The sequence below is a fragment of the Paramacrobiotus metropolitanus genome, unplaced genomic scaffold, assembly GCF_019649055.1.
Source record: "Paramacrobiotus metropolitanus isolate TYO unplaced genomic scaffold, Prichtersi_v1.0 Parri_scaffold0000006, whole genome shotgun sequence".
Classification (NCBI taxonomy): Eukaryota; Metazoa; Tardigrada; class Eutardigrada; order Parachela; family Macrobiotidae; genus Paramacrobiotus; species Paramacrobiotus metropolitanus.
In genome coordinates, this window is record NW_026570226.1 from 2,403,139 (window position 1) to 2,428,094 (window position 24,956).

The following is a 24,956-nucleotide window of genomic DNA, read 5'->3' on the forward strand; positions in this document are numbered from 1 at the left end:
TGAGGCAATTAAGCGCTTCGATAACTTCTATGGGATTCTACAGTGGCCGAACAATTGAGTTTTCGCAATTGTAATTTTTCTACCGATGGTGCTGTTGTCAACACGAAGTGTACTAGATCGCACAGTATTTTTAGTTGTGTGCTATAGGAACACATATTTTTACGTTATGGTTTCGTGACTGATACCTGAATGTACTGTAATCTGTTGAAAAGCATTGTGCATGAACACAGAGTAATAACGTACAAATATGGATCAAGGCTGAAACTATTATTATTTTTAAATCCTGGATATTTGTCTTTCCTGCGCTTTAGCTTCAAGAACGTTGCACTGCACGTGACGGTCAGAATGGCGTGACTATTGTACCGCTTATCGCTTTGTTTGCGATGTATTAACCTTAAAACTGCAGAGAATCGGGGATCATGGCTGTGCACAACCTTTTCATTCTGGCACCTTTTCTGTAAATAGCGTGTTATTGTAGCTGGCGGCAGTGATTAATCCACGGCTATACACTGATTAGTGAATGATACGAGTATTCCTAATCACGGAAACCGGCTTTCAATTACTTTCATCTTCCTAAGGACCTGTGTCTCTCCGTTTACATTGTGCGCCTTTCTTCCTTGACTTTTCGGGCGATGGCCGCAATAAAGTCACTGAAACCGGGATTCAAGAACCGTCATTCATGGCAAATATGAGATTTTCCTCATCATTACTGCCTACGATATTTCCATACTTTTTACGCAATATGCCGCTTTCCACCATGGATTTACGAATACGGACTTTCCGTTAATTAGCGATGGCGGGTAATAATTCCACACTACTCCGTGCACCGCTAATTTCATCCGCGGAATTATTAACATGGTACGGGAGCGCCACCTTGATCAGTATCATCGGAACCTTGGCCGGCATCGCGCTGATGCTCGTCATCATCAAGCAGCACAACTTCCGCGACGGTACCCATCCCTTAATCGTCCAGCTTCTAGCCGTGGACTGCTTCACTTTAGCCGTTCCTAGCTTCTTCGCGAACACGGAGATCTACCTCATCCAAACCGGCCGCGGCAGTCACGTGAACTGCAGCGCCATCTTCTTCCTGCAATACTTTTTAACGTGTGCATCGCACTGGATTCAAGTTTCCTTGGCGCTCAACCGTTGCACCGCGGTATTATTTCCCCACAATTTCCGCGCCTGTTCCAGTAAAATCACCATCGCGTTGATGTCTGCTTGGAGCTGGACGTTCCCGTTAGCGCTATCCGTTCCGTATTTGTTCGGTGTGGGCGCTTCGTACGGACAAGTGATGCCGCTAGGTCACTGTACGCTGTTAGTGAACAATAACACGCTGTTCCTTATATTAAGCTCCCTCGTCACGACAGTTCCCCTGTGTATTGAGGGCTTATGTTATGCCATTGTGCTGGTGGCGTTCCGTTGTCAGCAGAAACAAATCCGGCCAACGGCTGCCTCACGCTACGATGCTCGCCGGCAGAAACGGCGACGGAAAGAGCGAGCGTTGTCGCTGGTGCTGCTGATATGCTTCCTGTGGTACTTGGTGTGTTATCTGCCTAATACGGTCATCTCACAATATGTGGCATGGTACTGGCGGACTCATTTGAACGTGTTCCTATGGCTACGGAGTTTGTTCGGACTGGCGCAGGCTGGAACACCGGTGAGCAAAGATAAACAGGCTGTGCAGCAGTAGAAATGTGTAGTGTCATGGCCGTATCTAAAAGGTTCATCAGATGCGTAGTGTGCGAGTTCTCATGTACAAACCTAAGCAGTCAGTGGTGTGGGGAGTTTAATAATTTTTTTGGGACATGAGGAATAGTTGTTCATGTTTATATCAGGTTTCTTGTTTACAAATCGATGCTAACGTCTGCCTTGGTGTTGCAGTTTATTCTCGTGATGGGCAATGCGGAATTCCGAGTGGGAATGACCCAGCTGTTGACTTTCCGTTGTGTCGCCATTGTCCCGCTAGGTGGATCGTCCAAGTGGTCCGTATCGCTGCGGGGAGCGACGTCGCGGAAACTGCGCTCCAGTCAAGGTGTCGCCGATCAAAGCACTTCTCAGAAATTTTGATATTTATCGATCACTGGCTGCAGTACGCCCTTGTCTACTCGAGTCGGAACTGTTGTCCCGCTATGCGCGGTATCTTTATGATACATAATTTTCTTACCAGAAGTCGAAAGTCAGATCTACTACTCTTGATACTAACTTGCGAGGTCACAAAATCAGCAGATTGCTGCAGAACGTTTCTGCACGTGATCTTTTGACCGAAATCAAATAAAAAGCAGTTTGCCATTGGCAACGTTTGCAGGAAATGAGTTTTTGTTTACTTGCTTAACGGGTGAGCACTTTGTTTGTTTTTTGTAAAAATGGTCTTCTTGTAACTCGGGCACAGAAGTTTGAAACCGTTGCAATCGGTGGATGCCCAGACTTTAATATTCAACTTGTCGCCTGCACATGCTGCGGGTTGATTAAGTTTATTCGGAGAGAAGCCTTCGCAACTCTCCTCTTTTTCGTTGTTTGGAATATGGAATCCGAACTACTCGTAGAATTATTAAATGGAATTATGGCATTACCGCTACGCATTCCTGCAAAAGTAGATTACGTATAACGTATGTTACAGTTAAAAAAGTGCACAGGTTTCCTGGCGCTGGTACCTGTTTCAATGATGGTCGTTGTTGTAAGCGGTGGTAATACTGCGCCAAATATGATCTCTTTTGATCGCTCCAAAAAGCGCCGGATCGTTGCAGAAGGTCCAGGCGCGCCAGCAGCACCGCTAACACAATATCAGCGTTGCCGAAGCCCCGCCCAAATAACCATCCATCGTACTCTTGTCCTCGGCCGGTACCTGCAATTTGCAAAATAGATGCATCAGAAAAGAACCTTTCTTCCAAAATTTCCACAGGGTCCTTTGAATTATCTTGGATAACATTAGGGTATTTTTCGCGCTTGCCTAGCGTATTTGCCATAAGCCCGAGTTGCTGATCGACTTCATTCAAAAGGTCCTGCAGTTCCTGCACTGCGGCGCGCAGCGATGCTTCGTCGGATCGACTGTTCTGTGCCATAACCCTGTCTAATTTGATCTGATAAAACAGCGCCAGGTGTGGATACTTTTGTATGTGATCCATCAAGATCTGCTTCTTGTCTACTCTTTCTATAAAACCGCTAATGTAAATAGTTTGCATAGTAGAAATGTTTGTAATACAAGTTCAGTGTGAAATTATTTTACGGGTGAATCTCTCGATGGTGGGCTGCGGCAAAGCTGGTCCCTCCACCAAATGAGGAAAACGCACTATTCCCAGCGACATACGCCCATCGGAATGTCGCAAATACGCGAAGCGAGGTTATTTGTTGCTTAACGTCCTGGTCAAAGTCATCGTCTCCTGTGCAGCGCCAAAAATCAAGCAACCCCAGTTTATCACACTGCTAACAGAAACTAACAGGATATACAATATGTATAAACCCGAACCTGCCTGGTTTAATGCTATCAAGGTAATCGATTATTTGCTGCGATCCGTTGACGCTAAGGACAACTTGGTCGTTATTGTCCGTTATACATAATGCCGGGACTTCGCACTCGGGATTGATGGCTACGTACTCCGGCTCGTAATTGTCACCGCGGAGGATCTCCACAACCTGGCTGATATAGGGAATGTCCTTTTCCACGAACGCCATCTTTGCCTGTACTGTGCCGCTTGGTATTTGGCTGCGTCAGCTTATTTGGTAACTATTTAAATTTATCGTAGCCTACGTTGATTATTTGGTTTTTTGTTAGATACTTGCCATTTGGCCAGGGTCAAAAAGAGGGAGGGAAAATTAAAGGGAGGGATTTTCTTTGGTCAAAACGAGGAAGGGAAAACTAAAGGGAGGGATTTTGAGCGGTCGAAAAGAGGGAGAAAAGTAAAGGAAGGGATTTTGAGCGGTCGAAAGAGGGAGGGAATTTGTCTGGTCAAAACGAAAAGCCTAGTCAAGTGTTTGAAAACAAGTATCTGTATAACAGGGAAATTCTGCACCACCATTCGGAATATGGAACCTATTTACAGTACAGTGAACACAGTTATTCGAATTTTGTGCGAGTGCACACTGCACAATAATATTGTGCGGAAGTGGCGTTTTACTTGATTTTATTCGTGATTTCACAGCCATTGCACCATCTGTGGACCCTCCAGTTATCAAGTGACAACGTAACAGAAGCACGCGTGCGGTGGCCCATGCCACAGGCTGTTTTAACGTAAATCTATGAAAATTCATAACTTTGTTCATTCCCGCATTAAATTTTTAAATATAGCCTTGAAAAATGCAGAATAATACACAGCATTAGACAAAATAAGTGCTTCTCTGTTTGTTCTTCAGGGTAATGCACTAGGAGCCCCTGCGGTTAACATAGCCGCCTATCACAAATCCTCCATAGGCGGCTATGCTAGCCGTACAGGCTAACAGTGCAAAAAACCCTGAAAGAAAAACAAAACCGAATTTATTTTGCCTAATACTGTGTATTATTCTGCATTTTTCAAGACTATACATAAAACTTTATTGCAGGAACGAACAAAGTTTCGAATTTTATGAATTTTCCATAGATTTACGTTAAAACAGCCTGTGGCATGGGCCACCGCATGCGTGCTTCTGTTACGTTGTCACTTGATAACTGTAAGGTCCACAGATGGTGCAATGGCTGTAAAATCACGAATAAAATCAAGTAAGACGCCACTTCTGCACAATATTATTGTGCACTCTTTGTACTACCTTTCTTCAGCTACAAGATAATAATTATAATTATTATCATCATAAAGAGAACAAAGTATGCCGCTCCGCTATGTTTCAGTATCGATAATAGAAATAAGTATTTGTTTACACACCTCGATCAGGATAGCATAAAGGACGTTTTTTTTAAGAATGCGATTTTGTTATGATACTTATTAAAGGTATTGAACAGAGGTACTCTGTACTTATTTACACAAAGTCTTGATTATTTTGGCAGATGTTTGAGCATGAGTTACATGAATATCTCCTGTACTGCACATCGCTGCGTATAGAGTCGTCACTATAGACCTGTGTATTGCATAATTATACTGTATGCATTGCCTTCTTTAATCGTAATGCATATAGAATATGAATAGTACCCTTCATATAAGCACTACGCTTGAACCCAGACTTTATCACTGAGATTAGTTTTCATGTTATAATATTAAGATTCTGTAAAAAAACAGGCGCCTCACTCATGCAGCCATGCTGATAACTCACGTACGGCCGTACCGTCACGGTACATAGTCCCTGCTCCCACTTGAACGGTGCCGGACTCTATGTAGTTGTGATGAGGGTGTCCGTTAATTTCGGAAACCATTCATTTCGGAAACCATTCATTTTGTAAACCGTGCATTTTAAAATATTTTCTTCGGTTTTCTTATGCTCTCTTGTTACGAGTACTATTCAAATGACTTAGGTTTCATAATTTTCTCCAATTTTTAATTAGGTTTCTTTACTAGGTTTCCTAATTAGGTGGTTTTCTAGGTATTGTTCAAACGTTTTCTTAGGTTTCTTAAGTTTTCTTAAGTTTTTAATTAGGTTTCTTAATTAGGGTTCTTAATTAGGTGGTTTTGTTAATGAGGTGGTGTTATGCAAATGTTTTCTTAGGTTTCTTTGGTTTTATTATGTTCTTAATTAGGTTTCGTAATTAAATGGTTTTCTTAGGTTTCCTTATGTTATTCTTCTTTTTTAATAGGTTCTCCTATTTTTGTATAGATATTGTAGTGTAGATAGTTTTATTGTATAGATTTTGTAGTATAGATCCTTCCCTTGATGAATGATTTAGGATCTGCACAATCAGTGCGTACACATGTACTGTAATTCTTTAAAAATATTGGGGAGGTTTTCATATGCACTCACGTTTTCAGTAATAAATCCTCAAAAAATAGATGTTAAAAGTGGCAGATGATGCCGAGAAAAACAACGCTGGTCATACAATCTTTGCTCTAACCTGCGCATAACGCTTGATCACATCCTCTCAGCTCTCAGCGTTTGCTGTTTTCTTTTGTGCACCAACCGTCGCATGCAGTTGCAAAAATTCCTGTTACAACTTTTCCAAATATTCCTCGTTTTGAGCAAGAAAATTATTTTTCCCTTCCATCTTTTCGACCGCTCAAAATCCCTTCCTTTAGTTTTCCCTCCCTCTTTTCGACCACTCAAAATCCCTCCCTTTAGTTTTCCCTTCCTCGTTTTGACCGCTCAAAATCCCTCCCTTTAGTTTTCCCTTCCTCGTTTTGACCAAAGAAAATCCCTCCCTTTAATTTTCCCTCCCTCTTTTTGACCCTGGCCTGCCATTTGGCTCCAATACGACGACGGATAATGGTACAAGACAATGTTCGACATAATTTCGCTGCCTTTAGAACCTTGCCAGTCCTAAAACCGAAGCCAGTCGCAGCTGGATGCGACTGAATCAGGTAGACAAGTTACCAAGCGGTACAATAAAATAATTCAGCGAATCAGAGATAATGGAATTGATATTCCTATGGAAAAATGTTTCGGTTTCGTTACAAAAACAGTATAAATATGTTCCTCGAGCCGTGAGAGTGAAATTACAACGTTAGTAACTGCAACGCTTTCCCGTAACCAAGAGGCGACAAATACACCGATTTGTATATCCACCGGAATACTCATATATCTTAGTCTCTTATCAGTATAGTTGCGGGCACCAGTTTATACTGTAACGATAAGAAAATAAATCATCTTTACAAACAAGCTTCGAGAACAGTGATACACTAATAGGTAATTTCATGCAAAATTATAATCCAGCGTTATCTTATGACACGAATTTAGCGTTGTTGTAATTACAAATGTCATTTTTCTTGTGATATCCGAACATTTTATAAAAATTTGCAAAAGAAAAATTATAAAACAAATTTGTCGGCATCTATTCTGGTCGACAATTGTCGGCACGCTCTTCACCAGGCCGCAAAAACGAGTTGATAAAAAATGGCTAATAGATACAATTACCCGTGAAAAATAAAATTTTAACAAAGCAAACTTAATTATAATTTCATTTACAAGTTTACAAGATTTTCCAGTCAGCAAACAATAACAAGACTCATTTGTAGAAATCCGCATTCACTCATTACATTACGATTCATATTATCAACAGGAGCTTGTGTCGGTGAAATAATTATGTGGTCAATTACGAAACGCCGACAGCGTTCTTCTGTAAAGTATGCTTTTCTAAGCAACATTCTTTTCCATTATCCGGCAGCCATCGCTCTTTAATGCGAATGCAGTCAACTGGGGAAGAGGACGGAGGGCGGGGGGACGCCAGATGCTTCCTCGAAGCTATAGTTTCCAGTTAATTCAACGGTTCGGGCCGCTGTATTACAGGGAAAATTCTGGACACTAGCGTAAGCGAGTGTATTTTAGGAATGACGTATATGTATGCTACGGTTTTCGACGAAGCGGACCAACATATTGTCGTCCAACGATCGTCAAGCACTGGGGCATGAAACAGGTAAATTAAAATAACGCAAAATAACGCAGAAAAATCATTGAAAAAAGATGATGTATGTATGTAAGAAAAAAAATTATGTATGAAATTCGAAGGAAAAAAGATTATGTAGTAGTTGATTTGTACTCTGCAGTCCTTTACCAGTAAATGTTACCTTGTGGTTCTTCGTTCCTTCGCTGCGAATGTTAACCTCAGTGGTGACTGTTATACGAAAAAAACTACTACTGATCTTGAAATTGCTCAGACCTTGAAAAGGTTTTGTAAGGCGTATTTCACTGGCAGATTTTGTGCTGATTTGTTGTACGCTGTTAACGGAATTTGGATCACTTGGTTAACGTCTAGTTAAGCTGGCAATTTTTAATTCTGTAAGAGAAAACGTAGTGCTGTGGCTGGAGTTTTATGTCATCAAAGGCTTCGGAAATTCTGAGCAAGTTCAAAAATCTGATGAACTATTACCAGTACTATAACTTTTAGACGAAAATAAATTTTTTGGAAAGGAAAAATACATTACGACTCGTATTCTTTCCAGTACTCGTACTCGTAATTTACGAGTACGAGTACTGGAAAGAATACAGTACGAGAAAAAGTACATAATTAGAAATAATGAGTTTTTTCCAGTATTACAGCAGTACTATCTGCTACAGTTCCGAAAAAAACATCACACAGAAGTACAAGCTGATGTTTTCCATACTTTTGAAAGCCGTCAGAAAATTTTAAACTTGGTAGAAACAAGATAAAATATTCTCCGTTAACCATCTGGGGTAAGCTTCCGTAATTGTCCTTTTTTAACACGTAAATTCAAGCTTTCACCGCTTTGGTGAACGACTGCGCGTCCGTTTAGCCCCCAGACCAGAATCTTCTTCAACGTTGAGCAGATAAGATTATTCTGATCACTGGACCTTTAATAAGTATCACGTGAAAGTACAAACTAAGTACTAGAAAACAGAAGTTTGATTAAGTATGCAAACGAGACAGCGGCAACTACTGCTCCTTAGGGGTGAACTGCCATTCACGCACCCCGATGTTAGGGGGCCAGTTGTCTGCCGTGAACATTTTTTCAGACTCACTGGCGTAAGAACCAACACGTGCGAACAAACTATTCTTACATACGTAATCTAAAACAGCAACACGGACGTTGTCATAATAGCTGCACATTTTCAGCAGCGGACATTCCTGATACAAATGCTGTTCCTTGACGATCCCTGGCTTGCCGTCGCACGAGCAGGCTTACGGGGCACACTGTCAACCACCGAACAACTGTCGAATATCTGGACAATGGAATACAATTAAAAAACAGTAATTACAAATAACAGTTGCAAGGCATTCCCATTAATTATCAAAGCAAATGATCGCAACCGTACAAGATATTTTTCCAAGTTGAACGTGCTTAAGCGGGAACACACACAGAATCAGCCATCCCCCTACGATTTCTACCGGTAGAACACACGATCAGTGTGCAATCGCTGTGTGTTACTGTTCTAGTAAGTTCTTTTGTTGTTCCTTCCCCGCGGTATTCGTCTCCACCACCCGGTATCCCTCGCTCTGAAAACGCCGCGGCAGTCACCTGCAGAACTTTCCTGTATTTCCCCTTCTTCACCGGCGCCACCACTTTCGCCGTGACAATTTCTTCCTGATCCGGCTGGGCAAGTTCTTCCCCGTCGGCATCGACATAAGCTTTTTAATCACCGGTACGTTCAATTGTTCGGTGGCGGAACACGGGGACAGGAGAGTACCGGAAGATTTTTCAGGTTAAAACAGAGGAATGTTTACCGGAAATGGCAGAGATGCTGGGATGCGGTTTTTCCGAGTCGCAGGAGTGGTGGAACGTGTCGGATTTGCAGCTGAAGTGCCGTTTAAATCCCAGGAACTTGAGCCAATCAATGATTTGAACGGTTTCGCCGTTGCATACATGATCATAATACAGCTAAGAGCTTCCTGGACACAAAGCAAAAGCAAAATATGCTTTAGCAGTGCAATGAGTGTCACGACCTCCTTTGTAACACAACTTACGAGTACACTAATCTCAATTTTTTCTTCTTCTTCCCATAAAAAAAACCACCTACTGGGTACAGACACAAACACTGTAAATTGTAATCGATCCTATTATTTTGAATCTCCAAAAGCAGGGTCCTTGAGCTGCGTGCCATCCCATTACTACGATTTCGCTATCATTTTTACAAAACATCGGCAAATTGTCGAGTATTTTGACGTTGGATTTTAGAGTTGTGTTAATTTTTAGAAGTGGCTACGCGCGAGAGTTTTTCCCGCACAAAAAACTACCAACAAACAGTTTAAACCAGTGTATTTATCACGACGTGGCAACCAATAATATTATTATTAATTACGGGAAGGTCACCTTTTAGTGCAAGAAATACAAAATCTGACCGTATCGCCATTTCACATTTCCTGATAATTCAAGTTTTCACAACTATCAGCCGTTATGGCATCAGATTTTAAAGTGGGAAAAAGATATGGATTCTATGCGGAGGTTTTGAGAGCGGTGGAGCAATGGAGCAAGCGAACGCACGAAGTCTTCATAGATCCCGGTGGCAATGCGAAAACGTCAAAGACGCATCCGCTTCATGACACATTCTCCTACAGCTCAGTGAATCTGGTCTGCAAGAAAGCTGGCGCTTACCGCCCACACCGGCGGAATTCAGCCCCCACAAAGAAAAGCATAACGACTACTCTGAAAATGACTGCCAGGCGATGGTCCGTCTTTAAGCTTGTGAATGGCATGATGGAGGTTATTCACCTGCCGGCTTTAGAAGACCACAACCATGAGGTCGCGGAAACGATCGCCCAACATTTTCCAGAAAGAAGGCGGCTGTCCGAAGCGGAAAAGAACACTGTGGAGCAAGTGATCGAGAGACAAGTACCACCTCGAATTATTGCGAACACAATCAACGCAACGCGCCGGTCGATCGGTAGGACCGGCATTCTTATTATGAAACACATTAATTTTTCAACCAAGGGAGGAGAATACGGATGGGAAAGAGGCAAGGTCGAGAAGAACACGAAACTCTTACAGAATTTCTACGAGAAATGAGGCAGCGGGATGAAAAGCGGCACATTCAACGTCGGCCAGAATATCCCACAGCCCGGCGCGTCCAGGAACAACGCCCGTTAAGCGTGCGGCTCGCATACTGGCTACACGTGTGAAAGGTCAGAATGAAGTTGTACACCGATTCGGTGAACGGGTGAAGAATTAGTGGTGCTTCGAAGAGGATATCAACAATCTGAAAACACGCGGCTCGTATTTGGAGCTAAGACTCTTTAACGCAGGAGTCTATCTGCTGCGCAATGCATTTCCCCAGAAAGGAGCGTTAGAACTTCCTGCAGAGTTGGCACTGTGCCAGGATAACGGCCAGTGCTTCCGCAAGGCCGCGTTTCCACACGCGACTGCATGGAGGAAATCTTGTGCAGCGCATGTTCCACGGTGAGAACAACTACGTTTGCGCGCTGTACAACTGTGGCATCCCTGGTCTCGCCCGGATCTATTGTTCAACGGGTCAAATGCCCACGGACTGGTTGAAACTGCAGCTACACTTTCTGTTTGCCCATCCGGACAGCAAGGGTCAGATCAGCATCGAGTACGTCCCGATTGATGGTCAATCATCTCGAGGAAATGACTGCCTAATATACTCGTTTGCCTTTGCGTATGACCTGTTATTGGGCAAGCACATTCAAAACGCCAACTACGTCCGGGAGGATAAACTGCGCCACTGGTTTTTCACCATCATCGAAACCGGTACATTGGCGCCTTCTCCCAGATCGCAGGGCCGGAATCCTCGAACGAAAACCACGGTGAAAGAAAACTGCACATTCACTGCACAGTAACAGCAGCAGATACGGTGGAAATACGCCGGCGGTTGCATATGCCCAGCGGATACAGAACAGTTTCGCTGTGAAAATTGCCCACATACTACTGAATGATACAATAACTGTTCTGTTTCCTAGCTTAATAACCTCAAGAAAAAACAAATTTAACGTAGGTGGACGTGTGTTCGAAAATTGAAATGAAGGACCGTACAATTTTCCAGTTTACGCCATAACCGGCGGTCGAAAATATTCCGTAAGATATTTTCGCGCGGTTTTTCTCTCTTGAACGTTTTGTTCGTAGTTTTATTGTGCGGGGAAAAACTCTCGCGCGTAGTCAATACTCAGTCTCATAGCGCGGGACTATCCTCGCGCGTAGACATGACCTTAATTTTGTTTTATATTTGTCGAACATTATGATGTTTACGCTTCTGCTCCCATCCGGTGCTACTAGAATGGCCTCATTTTATATCATTTAATACAATACTGCTGCAATTTTGCCGGTTTAAGGCTGCTTTTTGTGCGCCCTCAAATTTACCGCCATTTCCTTGCTCTGGTTAAATGAACGTAATCGAAACTCTTGATGAATTGTTTCTTTTTTTGCTTGTGGCCACGTTTTTTTAGATGTGTCTGTTCACTCCCTATAGTTATGCATATTACGCCGCAGGTCCGCAACTGATGTCATTTTTTTATCGCGATTACCGAATAATACTGCACTGAAATTTCGTCACATATCCGGTAGGAATTCATAACAGTCATCGGTCGAACGGCGGGCCGTAAACAATCCTCTTATGACTTGACTTCTGTGCAGATAAAATGCAAAATATCACAAGCGGCTAGCATTTGCAAGATCAGCTGCCTCGCTTGTGACGGCTTGTCATTAAATTTTATTTCCTCACCGCTGAAATATCACTGAGATGCCGTTTTACACGAAATCTTATGGTTTTGGCATCTTCATCGCGCTAGCGCTGTACTCACTGGTACGTTTTCAACTATTTTATTTTATTTAAATGGTAACTCCCATCACGAAAAGTGTACAATGTACATCCTCTAAATTTTACTGACCGTGAAGTGCAGGATTTTTATTAAACTAGTATTTTGGACTTTTTTGTTGTCACAGTTCATCGAAAATATTAAATTATGTTTATGCTTTTTGCGTAATTTTTGTAGAAATCATATTCAGTAAACCATGTAAAGTATTTCTGAGAATTTTGTACACCGTCAAGAAATTTTTGGAAAATTGACACCTTTTAAATCCGTTTTGATTTAATTTTATTTCTGTTTGGATTATCTATCGCATCCCGGGTTAACTTTATGGAACCTTTACAGAAACTACCAGAGGATATTATTACGTGAAATAATAATTATTATAGTACTTTAAATAAAATTATTTGAATAAGCTGCCAGTAAGTCGATACCGAACTGGATCTCGAGTTAAATTAATTTACGAATTTATTGGTACCTCTTAGCGTTAATATTACAGTTAATACTTTGTAATGAGTCCTGACAACCAGTTTGAATATTTTTAAACAAATTGATACATAAATAAACAACAAAAATATCATATTACCAAAAATTACTCTAGTGTTCCGCTGACTACACACCAGCTACCGCCCAGTGCAACAACCAATGCGACGCCAACACGCTGCTGACCGGTGGCGATGTGATCCGTCTGCTGGTGCAGACCAGCGACAACGACGTTGGTCGCTCCTATATCGTTAACAATTTCGTGGCCCAGATGACGCTCAGCCTGGCCATGCAGAATCTCCGCTTCAACGCCACTAACAATTTCCAATATACTACGCAGTTCTTCTCCCCGTTCGGGAATCTGGTGGACAGCATTAACGGTGTCAAAGCGGACGCCAGTTCCCAGTACTGGATGCTGTGTGTCAACGGGCAGTTTGCCCGCTGCGGAATGGACACGTACCGGCTGAATCGTGGCGATAGTGTTAGCTGGAAACTGGTGCCCTTCAGCCGGACAACGTGCTAGTTCTCCTGCAAATGCTGATTGCTGAATCGGCGATTTTTTTACAAACTTTTTTAACTGAGAAATGTTTGCTATACATAATACGTTGCCCCAAAGATGCACTTACTTTCCTGTTAGTGATATATTCACTTTGCTGGTGGCGGGCTTTTTCGGTCCCTGCCGCACATATATGCTTTTCCCTGAGCATGTGTACCCGAAAAAAATAACTTAATGTGTGTGTTTGTTAACAGAATTTGACGGATTTTATATTTTATTTTTACATTATGGCGATTTCAATATTCGACACTAATAACTGACTGATGTAGAGATACGTTCCAGTCAGCCGCCACACTACGATTTCTACAGGTTGTATGCCAGACCAGTGAATAACGCGTTGTCATTTACGAAACGGTGCTGCTGTTCTTCCTCGATTCATTCACCGCTGCATTCTTCCGGTGTGTTCCGTGTGCTTTCGTAACTGTGGGATGGGGGGGGGGGTTACAGCGGCAGTCGGCAGATACTGCCAGTATACCAGAAAACCCTGTCCACCACTCGAATCCCAGTATGCCGCGATGCTGTATTGCCAAATAACCCTCCTGAACGTCAGATCGCCAGGTTCCATGAGAGCGTGGAGCAATTTCGCAGCCCAATAGGGTGATACATTCGGATGGGGTAAATCACAACCCGCTGAACCTCTCAAGAACCGATGACTACTACCCGTAGTATCATCCGTTCTTGACAGGCCCAACGGCAATTTACCGTCGGCGTTCATGTTGTGACGACGAGCTGCTGCAGAGGTCATTTTTATCCCGGTGGCCCACGCAGTATCAGCAACGCAGTATCAGCAACGACGCTGATACTGCGTGGGCCTTGCTGTTACCAATCCACTGATAAAATATTACTACAGTACGAGTGTGTTACGTATTCCGTTTGGATTTCAATACTTGATGCCAAGAAGCCTGCACTATACAAGCGCAACAGTGCAATTAACGATAAATAACTCCGTTTTCTTGCTCACGCGGTTATCACATAACGTTCAAGAAATAAGCAAGTTCATTTTTATTTCCGCGTTATTTTACCAAAGACGTATACGTACTAACCTTTTTTTAAATTTTACACAATGATAATAATAATCGTGGTAAAAGAGATACGTCACACGGATACTAATACGTATAAAAAATATAATTAAAATGAAGATAATGATAATACAACCATAGAAGCGAGCCGTAGAATACAGGACGGCATCCGTGGAACAAAAAAGCGTCCAAGTTCACGCCGTATCACTCCATTTCTGCGCTGCAAATGACGGAAATCTTAGGAAACGCACGTGAAATTTTTGAATGGCGGAATAGAGGCCGCGTTCTACGTTTAATACATACTAAAATTACCTTTGATGCGGCGTTTACTCTTCCGGTATCCGTGCTGAATATCGCCCAGCAGATGCGCGATCCATCCGTCGTCCGTGTTCTGCACGCACTGCCGACATAAAGGGCATGTGGCCGCTCCCTCGTCCAGGCTGACATCTGCAACAAACGAGCGTAACAAATCCGGTTTAATAAAACTAATCAGATTCGACGGAGACAAACCAGAACATCCTTTTCTGAATTTTTTAAAATTACAATTAAAAAATATTATCGCAAGTAGTCTAATTACTGAAGTTCAGTTTTTTGCTAAACTAAAGAAACAATATTAAAAATCAGAAAAAACAAAATGTACAAAAATAAGCGGACTAAAGACTACATAGTTTCTTAGCACATTATGATACAACCCGCTCAATCTGCAATCATTCGGACAGAAATGAAATTTCAACTTCGGCTGAATGCAAATAACAGCCAATTATTATTAAAACCCGTAATTAAATTATTATTGTAACTTGTAAGCCGTAATTTCAATAATTATGGCAACAGTAAAACGAATTAAATTACCCAGACAATCGGCATTGCTCATATGGTCCTTCAACTGTTTCAGTGGGATGGCCAGTCCGCAACGCGAACACGGCGCCATGGAAGGCCGTTTGGTGCATTTCCCCAACCAGTGTCCGTTCAACTCCCAGACCAGGATTTTCTGCAACGTTGTGCAAATCAAATTATCTCTTTAGAATATAAAGTACAGAGAAGCGGAACTGACGTTGTCGCAGTAATTGCACATTTTCAGCAGCGGACATTCCTGGTACAAATGCCAATTTAACTCCTTGACGATGTCTGGCTTTCCGCAATACGGGCACGCCCTGTCAACGAACACTTAAGTTAATAAATACGAATAACTTAATTCATACATTAAAATATCAAGAAGAAAACTAATAATGAAGCGCACTGAAAAAAAGAAATACAAATAACAATTGCAGGGACTTGCAATAGCAAATTAACGCACCGAAATATTACATGATTATAATTTTCAACGCACACCAAGGCAAACGAGCCATCACACTACGATTTATACCGGCAGAACATATGATAAGTGAATGTGCAGCCACTTACAAAACGGTGCTGCTATTCTTCTTCAATTCCTTCAACGCTGCATTCTTCTCCACCAACCGACATCCCTAGCCCTCCAACGCGGTGGCAATCACCTGCAGATGCTTCCAGTATTTCCCCTTCTTCACCAGCGGCACCACTTTCTCTGGGACAGTTTTATCCTGATCCGACGGGCCCGCAGCGCCATTCGCGTCCGCATCGATTTTATCCTCTTTTTCCTCAATATTTTCTGGCGTTACCGCTGTCACCAAGATGTTGGATGTCGCGGCGGATTTTTTTGCATGTGGCCGCGACTGCTGGGACAAGGAGCGCGTCGACAACAGGGTGGTGGAGGATTTCCGACGGACCAAGGGGGAATGTTCGCCGGAAACATCAGGGTGCTGTTTGTTCAAGGGATCCGAGGTGTCGGAGAAGTGGCGTTGGGACGCCGGTAATTTCCTCAACGCCACGGTTTTCAAGGATTTTGATGGTTTGGCGGATGCATTACTGGGAATATTCTAGACACAAGATGGAAGCGAATCACATTACACCAACGTAATAATACGCACAATTTGTGGTGCTGTAATAAAAATTAAAACGTATAATAATAACTACACCTGTATTTTCATGAACGACGGGTTTAAGTAAAGTAAATTTTATTACAGAGGAGAGTTAACACACGTACAGGAATTCGGTCATCGACGCTGCGCTCCGAAGGCAGATCCACACTTTCAAAGGGCAAGCTCAGCGGCTAACGAAACCAAAACCATCAAATATACAAATGGATATTCGAATTTATACATACTTCGCAGTTAATATTTACAAGCCAAGTTGAAACGCAGTAACAAAGCTGACAAACACATTCATTTGAAACCAAACAGCCTAACATAATAAATTAATCAATGTTACAGTTGTAAAAATTATTAAATAAAAATTTTTAACCTAGATCGTGAATTAAGTCGAAATAAAATTTTGCCAAGACCATATACATCAGTCCAGTAAAATTCCAGAATTTATGGATAAAAGAACTTATCGGTTCCTTGTCAGGCCGTTAGAAAATCGCTGTACCTTTCGGGTGTGTCCAAAAGAAAAGCAGCCAGATCTTGGATAATTCGTAGTCGGTTCAACGCGTACCGTGCTTGTGTTGCTGGTTTCAAAGCGTCACAACACGCTTTCACCACAATATTCTGCGCCTTAATATTCTCCATCTAAAGTTTCAAAAACATTAGATTCATGAAAGTATCACGCACACCTAGAAAAATTCCATCCTCTCCCTCCTCTCTCTCGAAAATGCCGCACTAATGATGCTCTAAAGATTGTACAATATTTAGGGTCCCCGCCCAAACACTACCGGTTATCCAACAGACCAACGAACAAAAAAGAGTATTTAAAAAAAATAAAAATCGAAAGAGATTATTTTTAAATAAGTACGAGTACTACGTTGATCAACAATTATATTACTAAAGGGTAAATTGAAATAAAAATATCATAAAGAAAGCTACCACGGCCAACTGCACGACAAACGGTATGAGGATCTGCGGAATCCGGCGATTGGTGCTGACCAGTCTGGCAAAGGATAAACTTAGCGCCAGAAATTCTTCTTTAGCAGCACCGCCAGAAATTCTTCTTTATCTTGCAGGAAAACAGGAAAAACCGAGCGGAACATCTTCAGCACTGTCTGCACGATGAACTGGACGATGGCCGGGTCTTCCTTGGTCATCATGTCCAGCAAAACGATGCTGCCCTGCAGGATGGTCAGTGGTGGTGGATCAGTGATTTCCGGTGCCGATATCAGACGGTCCAGTGCGCAGTTGACCGCGTCCACCACCAGTACACGGTCTCGGAAAGAGCTCGACGGAGCTTTATTCACCTGGAGAAAAAAACTGGGGAAATTATCGATTGTTTGAACAGTTAACGCAGGCTGGCCGCGGGATTGTTAGCGGATGCGAAATTCGGAGATTTTCAAGCTGATGACTCACTGAAAAAAATTATAAGAATTGTTTTTACTGGAAAATTAATTTCCTAACATGACGAAACTGGTTCTGCGTTTCTTATACGAAAACATTATAGAGCTTATAGATCAAACCGCGACAGTCAGAAGTTAAAAGGTGACAGTTTGGTGTTATAGAAAACGGTGAAAGTGTTATAGAAACCGTAAGTTATAATGCAGCGCATCTGTTGTCGCAAATTGTAGAAAATGGGCTGAATCCCAGAAAATGGGCTGAATGTAGCAGAATCCCAGATCATCTTTACGGTTTCAGAAAATAATGCATTTGACAAATATTTGTTTTTGAAGAAAAATTTTATCACGGACGAGATGTAGACCCGCCTGTGATTTTAATTTAATAAAATTTAATAAAAAAATTTAAGAAATCAAAACTTAATAAAGAAATAATTCTCAGCGAAAGACGCAATCAATAACAATAGCACAGACTCTACAAGTACAGAGTACATACCTTATGCAGTAAACTAGAAATTATAACTCAATTTATTAAAACAAGCTAGAGAAAAATATTTACATAATAAAAACGGTAACGACAAACGCGCAAAATATTGTTTCCTGCTGAGTAAAATGCACGCACAATGTCTTCTCCAAAGGCCGTCAGAGCACTCTGGATATCGCCGGCATATTCGGAAATTTTTAACTTTAGAGCACGCTACAAATAAAGGTGCAACAGTTATTAAGTCATTGATAAATTTTTTGTTTGTTGAGGCCAGTCAAAATAAGTCGAACACCACTGCAAAACCTAAAGAAAACGGTATAAAAACTTTCTAAACTAAAAACATAAAAAATTATACAAAGAAACATATAAAAATGCCAAAATAAAAAGATGCATAAAACTAGACATGAAAAAAATTATTATGAAAGTCCGCTCATAAAAAGTAAATCTACGCAGCTCGTCCGTAAATACTTTTACAAAACTCCCTTATAAATAATAAAGAAAACCTTAATAAATCATAACCGATGGAACATACACAATATTCATATCTTCACCTGCACTTTTTTTGGCCGTCTGACTGAACATCCCATCGCGGGTGGTTGACTGCCCGTGGTCTCATCAACGTGCTGCGGCGGGTACTGCTGGTGGGCGTGGCCGGTGTGAATTCCGGCGGCACCGCGTCATCGCGAAACTGCACCGTGTGGATGTCGCGTTCCGCCGGTGTGCGCTGGACCCCGCCAACCTCTGGCACTGCCCGTTTTCGTAACATCTCTTCCAGGCGCCGTAGTTGTCCTTTCTAGCTGAAAGCAGGCAGCACATAAAGACCGACATCCGTTTTAAACAACTTTGCGTTTACGCGGGGAATGGTACTGTAACGATTATCAAGGAAGCGATTTTATCAGAGCAAAAACCAATACAGTAACATGCTACAATTTGAGTCAATTTCGCCGTCCAAATAACGGTTCAATCACGGCGGTAACGTAGTGCGACGGCTCGTACTTGACTTAAATCGGTAAAGCTGGATTTCATTGGCGATCTACCAGCGTTCTTATATTCTTTACTGACGATGACTATTCTTAACTTTTCTACAACCACTTGTCCAGTTTTTATACTTTCAAGCACACTAACACAACCTTAATTAATTCTCATCATTTATCCATTTCTTAACTGACAGTGACCTAGAGCAAGCTGCCATAACTACGCTCCTTTAATAAATTCATGCTTTCACTGTCACCTTGAGGATGTTACATTTCGAGTCGGAAAATCTCTCCTCGATCGCGCTGTCTTTTTACTTCTCTAAAGCGTCCGCTTCCTCTGCTCTCTAGGAACCAACAATGTTAAGAAACCCAAAAAAAACCCGGAAATTACTCAGGTCAATTTCGGTTTAACGCGTCTCTGGTAAATTCCTAACATTATCAAGAAGAACAAAACCTACAAATATGTATAACAAGAAAAATAAAAAAAATTAAAATTTAAAGAAAATTAAAAGCACAAATACATAATTCTAAATTAAATACAGCGCCTAATGTTTATTACTGGTAGAATTGCTGAATACGCCTACATTAGCAATTTCCTCTGGGAGTGCCTTGACAGATCCGGCGTGACGGAAGTCCTCCGCAACAAAACAATGTCATAGTTTTAGGCACACCACTAACACCGACCATCATGAACCCTCGACAGCTGGCTGTTCAGTTCTCCAACCTGACCAGCAGCAGCTGTTGCACGATGATGGTGTCCCTCGCCGGCTTGAATGCTGCCGTCCTCGAACGTTGTTTTGATTAGAATGTTGTTTGTTTTCCGTTTTCGCATAATTGTCTGAAAGAGTGCATAGGGGGTGCCTGCAGGCTGCAAGGCTACAGTAAACGGTGGTGAAAGGGATAGTATCACATCACCCAGATGAATTGCATCAAATGAATTAAAATCACCTTTTAAATTCTCTACAATGTAGTGCAATGGCTGCAATCGTACTGAGTTATAGACCAGCAAATTAGAGCCCTGCACGAGCAGCAAAAGTGCTCCTCAACTCGCTCGTTTCAGCTTTCTGAAACTTCCTGCTCGCTCAGCTCGCTCGCGCCCAAACCGCCGCTCGCTCAACTCGCTCGTTTTCCTATTTTCTTTGCTTCTGCTCGCTCAACTCGCTCGTAATTTTATTTTGGCAAATCGGCTCGCTCGTGAGATCGGCAAAAATTTACGTATCAATTTTTTGCACGAATTAATTATACCAAACTTTTCACCAACACAAAAACTCAGCAAGTGTAATTGGATGTTCAGAGACAGTCACTCATATCTCCATACTGGTAGTTCGTTTCATTACAGTTTTTAATTTTTTCGCTAATACCTTTAATTTTCTACTGGATGTAGTTTTCTTAATTTGGTCTGAAATAAATACATATAACAGATGCTCGAGAATTAAAATGCACCTTTCTTGGGAAGCATTCAACTGATTCATAAACCCGTCAAATAATGTTTTTGTTGGCTACGAGTACAAAACATCAAAAGTTAGTCCTGAGTCCCAACCGGTCTAGGAAAGTTGGTAAATCACTTCGCGCGAAGCGCGAAGGTGACGGTGGTTTAAGACCGTTTTCAGGTCGGTCAATGTAATTTTGTACTAGAAACTTCTCCAGTTCGCACAATGTCAGCCTGTAGGCTCGCGATCGCTCGCACCCGAATACCCCGCTCGCTCGGCTCGCTCGCAACTTTTTTTCTGTTGCTCAGCTCGTTCGCAAATTCGCAAAACGACGCCTGCTCGCTTGAAGTGCTCGCGAACGCCGAGCGCTCGTGAGCCGAGCCGGCTCGTGCAGGGCTCTACAGCAAATGACGGCATAGAAAGCCAGGCAACAAAATGACGGCATAGAAAGTCTTTGATACAACAGCTTTTTTATAATTTAAAAACAAATCAGCACTGCAAACACTTTCGCATAATTTTCAGTAATTAACGTTACTGATCCCGAATAAAATAAAATTTTCGGAAAAATTGTCACCGTGTCAGCCGTGCTCCAGTTCACACGTCCGCAAGAACGCGAGACTGACAGGCACTACGGTAACAAGGTCATGAAAGAAACATACAGTGCACTGTGCGTCCGTAACCCGTATTCGCGTGTTTTATTAATCTCCCTGACTCAATTAATTTCTGATTCAACCGGTAGGATTTACGAACTACAGACTAATAAACTAATACAAGAAACAAACATAAAAATTAATAGCAAGGTAAATATCTATATTACAGCTTAGGACAAAAGATCTATATTACAGCTTAGGACAAAATGGTCGCATACCCAACATCTCCACATTCAGTACGAATGCAGCGCAGTGCACTGTACGATTGAGTTCAAAATATCCGCTTCGTACAAGTGCACTGCACCGCTTGCGTACAGAATGCTGGGTAGGGGGCTATGCGACCATTTAGTCCTACATTGAACAATGGAAAACCCCGTACGATCTGGTCAGAACAAACCAAAAAATTCATCGAAAAACTGATAACGCCATTCGATTCCGCATGTCTGGAAACTGTGTCACATGCATTTTCTTTTGAAAATTAAATTACCCAGACAATCGACATTGCTCAAATGGTCCTCCAGCTGTTTCAGCGGCACGGCTAGTTCGCATCGCGAACACGGCGCCATGGATGGTCGTTTGGCGCATTTCCCCAACCAGTGTCCGTTCAGCTCCCACACCAGAGTTTTCTGCAACGCCGAACAAAACATAAAATTTTTTAAATAGACAACTCAGAGATGCTGTACGAGGCAAGTGTCCCTTAAATTAATAGACGCGTTTTGCCTTACCATAAATTGACAACCTTGACTGCACTGTGCGAACCTGGCAGCCACCATGGGTTGGCAGCGTGTAACACAAATGGTGACTGCATTGCTCCCATTGACTTCGACGTTCACTGAATCGACATTTACTCATCTCAACTTCAATCACAACTACAAACTAACATTCCAAATGATGGAGAAAAAATTTGGGAATTTTTTGGTACCTAGCAAGTAAGTTTTCATGGCAAGCAAAGAAAGTTATGAACGTTTATGGTTTCTCGTAGACATAGCATAGGATCCTCTTCAACGGCTCTTCGCACGAACCTTATGCTATGTCTACGAGGAACCACAAACGTTCATAACTTTCCTTGCTTGCCATGAAAACTTACTTGCTATGTATCAAAAAATTCCCTGATTTTTTTCCACCATTTGGAACGTAAGTTTGTAGGTTCGGTTGAGGTTTTTGCGAGTGTGAGTGCCAACTTACTTTAACGTTACGTCAATGGCAGCAATGCAGTCAACCGTTTGTATTATACGCTGCCAGCCCATGGTGGCTGACAGGTTCGCACACTGCGGTCTAGGTTGTCAAATCATGGTAAGGCAAAACGCGTCTATTAATTTAAGGGACACTTGCCTCGTACTAACGTTGTCGCAGTAACTGCACATTTTCAGCAGCGGATATTCATATTTCATAGTACAAATGCCAATTCAACTCCTTTACAATGTCTGGCTTTCCGCATAACGGGCACCTCCTGTCAACGAATAACTTGATAAATACGAATAACTTAATAATGAAGTGCCGAGAAAAACAAGAATTACAAAAAGCAATGGCCGGAACATTCACTTTTCAATAAAAAATCAGCGCAACGAAACCTAACAACCTGTATTCAAATTTTTATTCAAATTTTTAACGGGCACCTAGGATGACTGGGAGAAAGAGCCATCACACTACGATTTCTACCGATAAACAGAGCTGTACTACCGTTGTCGCGTACACACGATATACTAACGTATACACGATCAGCGAATGTGCAGTCACTTACAAAGCGGTGCTGCTGTTCTTCTTCATCTCCTTCACCGCTGCATTCTTCTCCAACAACCGGCATCCCTCGCCCTCCAGCGCGGCGGCAATCACCTGCAGATGCTTCCAATATTTCCCCTTCTTCACCAGCGACACCACTTTCTCCGGGACCGTTTTTGTCCTGTTCCGACGGGACCGCAGCGTCATTCGCAACATCGATATACTCCACTTTCTCCTCAATATTTTCCGCCCAGGCGATGGTGGACGTCGCGGCCAATTTTGCTGGATGCGGTCGCGACTGCTCGGAGAGGGAGCGCGTCGACAGCAGAGTGCTGGAGGATTGCCGGCGGACCAGGGGGGAATGTCCGCTGGATGTGGCGGGATCAGTGGGATGCTGTTTGGTTGAGGGATCCGAGGTGTCGGAGATGAGACTGAGGTGGCGCTGGGATGCCAGTAATTTCCTTGACGCCATGGTCTTCAACGACTTCGATGGTTTCGCGGATGAATTCCTGGGAATATTCTACACACAGGATGGAAGCGAATCACTTTTCACCCACGCAATAAATAGGTAAAATTTGTGGTGCTGCATCACGCTTTAAAAAGTAAAATAATAATTACGTCCGTATTTTCACGTACGGACGGCTTAAAGAATATCAATTATATTACAGAGGGGATGCATGAAGTATGAATTACAGAGGGGATGCATGAAGAGGGGATTATATTACAGAGGGGATGCATGAAGTATGAATTATTTCTACGAAAGCCTAATACGACGTACAACGAAGAAAAATTAAAATTAAAAAATGAGCACGATAAAAACTTATCAAGACAAACTGAAAACAAATTTACAGGAACACATTACTTTTCACACAATCGCCTGCCCCATCAAAGCGTATTGTCAAGTGCTTACGGCCACTCCACTATGTTATCCCAGATTAAGAACACATAAAATTGTTGTTGACACACTTACAGGGATTTAGTCGTCGATGTTGCGCTCCAAAGACAGTCCACTCTTTCAAAGGGCGGCTTTCAAGCTCGGCGGCTAAGGCAATTAAAACCAATAAATATCCATATGGACATCCCAAATTTATACATACGCTTTCAATATTTACAAGCCAAGTTCAAACGCAGTAACAAAGCTGGCATACCCATTCACTTGAAACCAAACAGGAAAATAATACAATAATCAATGTTACAGTTATAAAAACTATTAAACCAAAGTATTAACGATGTATTCGAGAAACGCCGACATGGTTTTGGGGCAAATGGCCAGCCTCGTCTCGGCCGCGGAGTCTCGTGGAAAACGTCAGAACATGCTCGGCCACCGGAAGGAGCGTATATGTGTTATCGCGCGCAGTGCCACCTGGTGCGTGGCCAGGTGACCCCTGATTCGTGGCCAGGGGGTCGAAGACACCTGATACGTGGCCAGGTGATGCCCTGATTCGTGGCCAGGGAGTGAAATGGATCCTGATACGTGGCCAGGATGTTGCGGCTGCCTTCCGGTGCGGTTCTGTGCGTACCATAGCGAGAGAGCAGCGCGAGTGAGGAGGTGCCCCCAACAGATGTGGTACGCGCAGACTTTGCGGGCGAATGTAGCGCTTGAACGAGGACGACTTCCATCGTCCCCGTTCACATATAACTTCCGTGGACAGGCCATCAGCAGCGGCCGAAGTGGCGCCGCCAATTCGAAAGGAATGTGATGAGTAGCGGGCGCGATCCTCCCCATCTGGAAGGGTTAACTTCAGTGCACGCGTAAGGTCAAAGCGCGTGAGAAAGCGGCCGCTGCTGTTGATAAAGAATGGCAGGTCGGGAGGCTGTCGATGCTGACGTTGCAGTGCATAGGTAACACAGGCATTGTAGATGATCGGCGCTTCGCTAGCGGACATGGACAGTGTGGTTCCTTTCCTGTGCTGGTCTGTCTTCGACTGTTTAGTCGAAAGCTGCAGCACAGTGTCGTTCCAACAAAACGTCTTGCAGCAGGAGGGTAGCCGACGGGTTGAAAGCTGTCGGGGATGGCGAAG

At 42.7% G+C, this 24,956-nt stretch overlaps 4 protein-coding genes and 1 long non-coding RNA gene across 6 annotated transcripts; 3 read left to right on the plus strand and 2 right to left on the minus strand.

The window, feature by feature from the left end:
* Positions 1-793: 793 nt before the first annotated feature.
* On the plus strand, positions 794-2,067 carry LOC129581706 (uncharacterized). Its single transcript, XM_055472920.1, has 2 exons — positions 794-1,657; positions 1,882-2,067. Exons 1-2 carry the CDS (start codon positions 794-796, stop codon positions 2,065-2,067), a joined length of 1,050 nt encoding a protein of 349 aa, XP_055328895.1.
* A 9,998-nt stretch (positions 2,068-12,065) lies between these two features.
* Positions 12,066-13,572, plus strand: LOC129581939 (uncharacterized). The gene is made up of 2 exons (XM_055473248.1): positions 12,066-12,279; positions 12,885-13,572. The coding sequence occupies exons 1-2, from the start codon at positions 12,217-12,219 to the stop codon at positions 13,287-13,289; spliced, it is 468 nt and encodes a 155-aa protein (XP_055329223.1). The 5' UTR covers positions 12,066-12,216; the 3' UTR covers positions 13,290-13,572.
* Positions 13,573-14,397: 825 nt separating this feature from the next.
* Positions 14,398-17,211, minus strand: LOC129581601 (centrosomal protein of 104 kDa-like). The gene is made up of 7 exons (XM_055472785.1): positions 16,787-17,211; positions 16,404-16,469; positions 15,743-16,236; positions 15,393-15,492; positions 15,191-15,329; positions 14,654-14,788; positions 14,398-14,561 (listed from the first exon to the last, which is right to left on the minus strand). Exons 4-7 carry the CDS (start codon positions 15,411-15,413, stop codon positions 14,536-14,538), a joined length of 321 nt encoding a protein of 106 aa, XP_055328760.1. The 5' UTR covers positions 15,414-15,492; positions 15,743-16,236; positions 16,404-16,469; positions 16,787-17,211; the 3' UTR covers positions 14,398-14,535.
* Positions 17,212-18,722: 1,511 nt separating this feature from the next.
* On the minus strand, positions 18,723-24,432 carry LOC129581602 (uncharacterized). 2 transcript variants are annotated; one of them, XR_008689520.1, is made up of 4 exons: positions 23,906-24,432; positions 22,958-23,455; positions 21,704-21,842; positions 18,723-18,955 (listed from the first exon to the last, which is right to left on the minus strand). It is a non-coding gene; the product is annotated as an uncharacterized LOC129581602 (long non-coding RNA). The 2 variants fall into 2 exon arrangements; XR_008689519.1 differs by having other exon boundaries at positions 18,723-18,959.
* Positions 23,171-23,648, plus strand: LOC129581600 (uncharacterized). The gene is made up of 2 exons (XM_055472784.1): positions 23,171-23,503; positions 23,604-23,648. The coding sequence occupies exons 1-2, from the start codon at positions 23,193-23,195 to the stop codon at positions 23,614-23,616; spliced, it is 324 nt and encodes a 107-aa protein (XP_055328759.1). The 5' UTR covers positions 23,171-23,192; the 3' UTR covers positions 23,617-23,648.
* Positions 24,433-24,956: the final 524 nt, after the last annotated feature.

Coding starts and splice junctions, on each gene's coding strand:
- LOC129581706 (XM_055472920.1), top strand. CDS start 794: ATGGCGGGTAATAATTCCACACTACTCCGTGCACCGCTAATTTCATCC. Junction 1,658..1,881: donor TGGCGCAGGCTGGAACACCG/GTGAGCAAAGAT, acceptor TTGGTGTTGCAG/TTTATTCTCGTGATGGGCAA.
- LOC129581939 (XM_055473248.1), top strand. CDS start 12,217: ATGCCGTTTTACACGAAATCTTATGGTTTTGGCATCTTCATCGCGCTA. Junction 12,280..12,884: donor CGCTAGCGCTGTACTCACTG/GTACGTTTTCAA, acceptor AAATTACTCTAG/TGTTCCGCTGACTACACACC.
- LOC129581601 (XM_055472785.1), bottom strand. CDS start 15,413: ATGTGCAATTACTGCGACAAC. Junction 15,330..15,392: donor TGTGCAATTACTGCGACAAC/GTCAGTTCCGCT, acceptor ACAACGTTGCAG/AAAATCCTGGTCTGGGAGTT. Junction 14,562..14,653: donor GAGTAAACGCCGCATCAAAG/GTAATTTTAGTA, acceptor CGTCATTTGCAG/CGCAGAAATGGAGTGATACG.
- LOC129581600 (XM_055472784.1), top strand. CDS start 23,193: ATGGTGGACGTCGCGGCCAATTTTGCTGGATGCGGTCGCGACTGCTCG.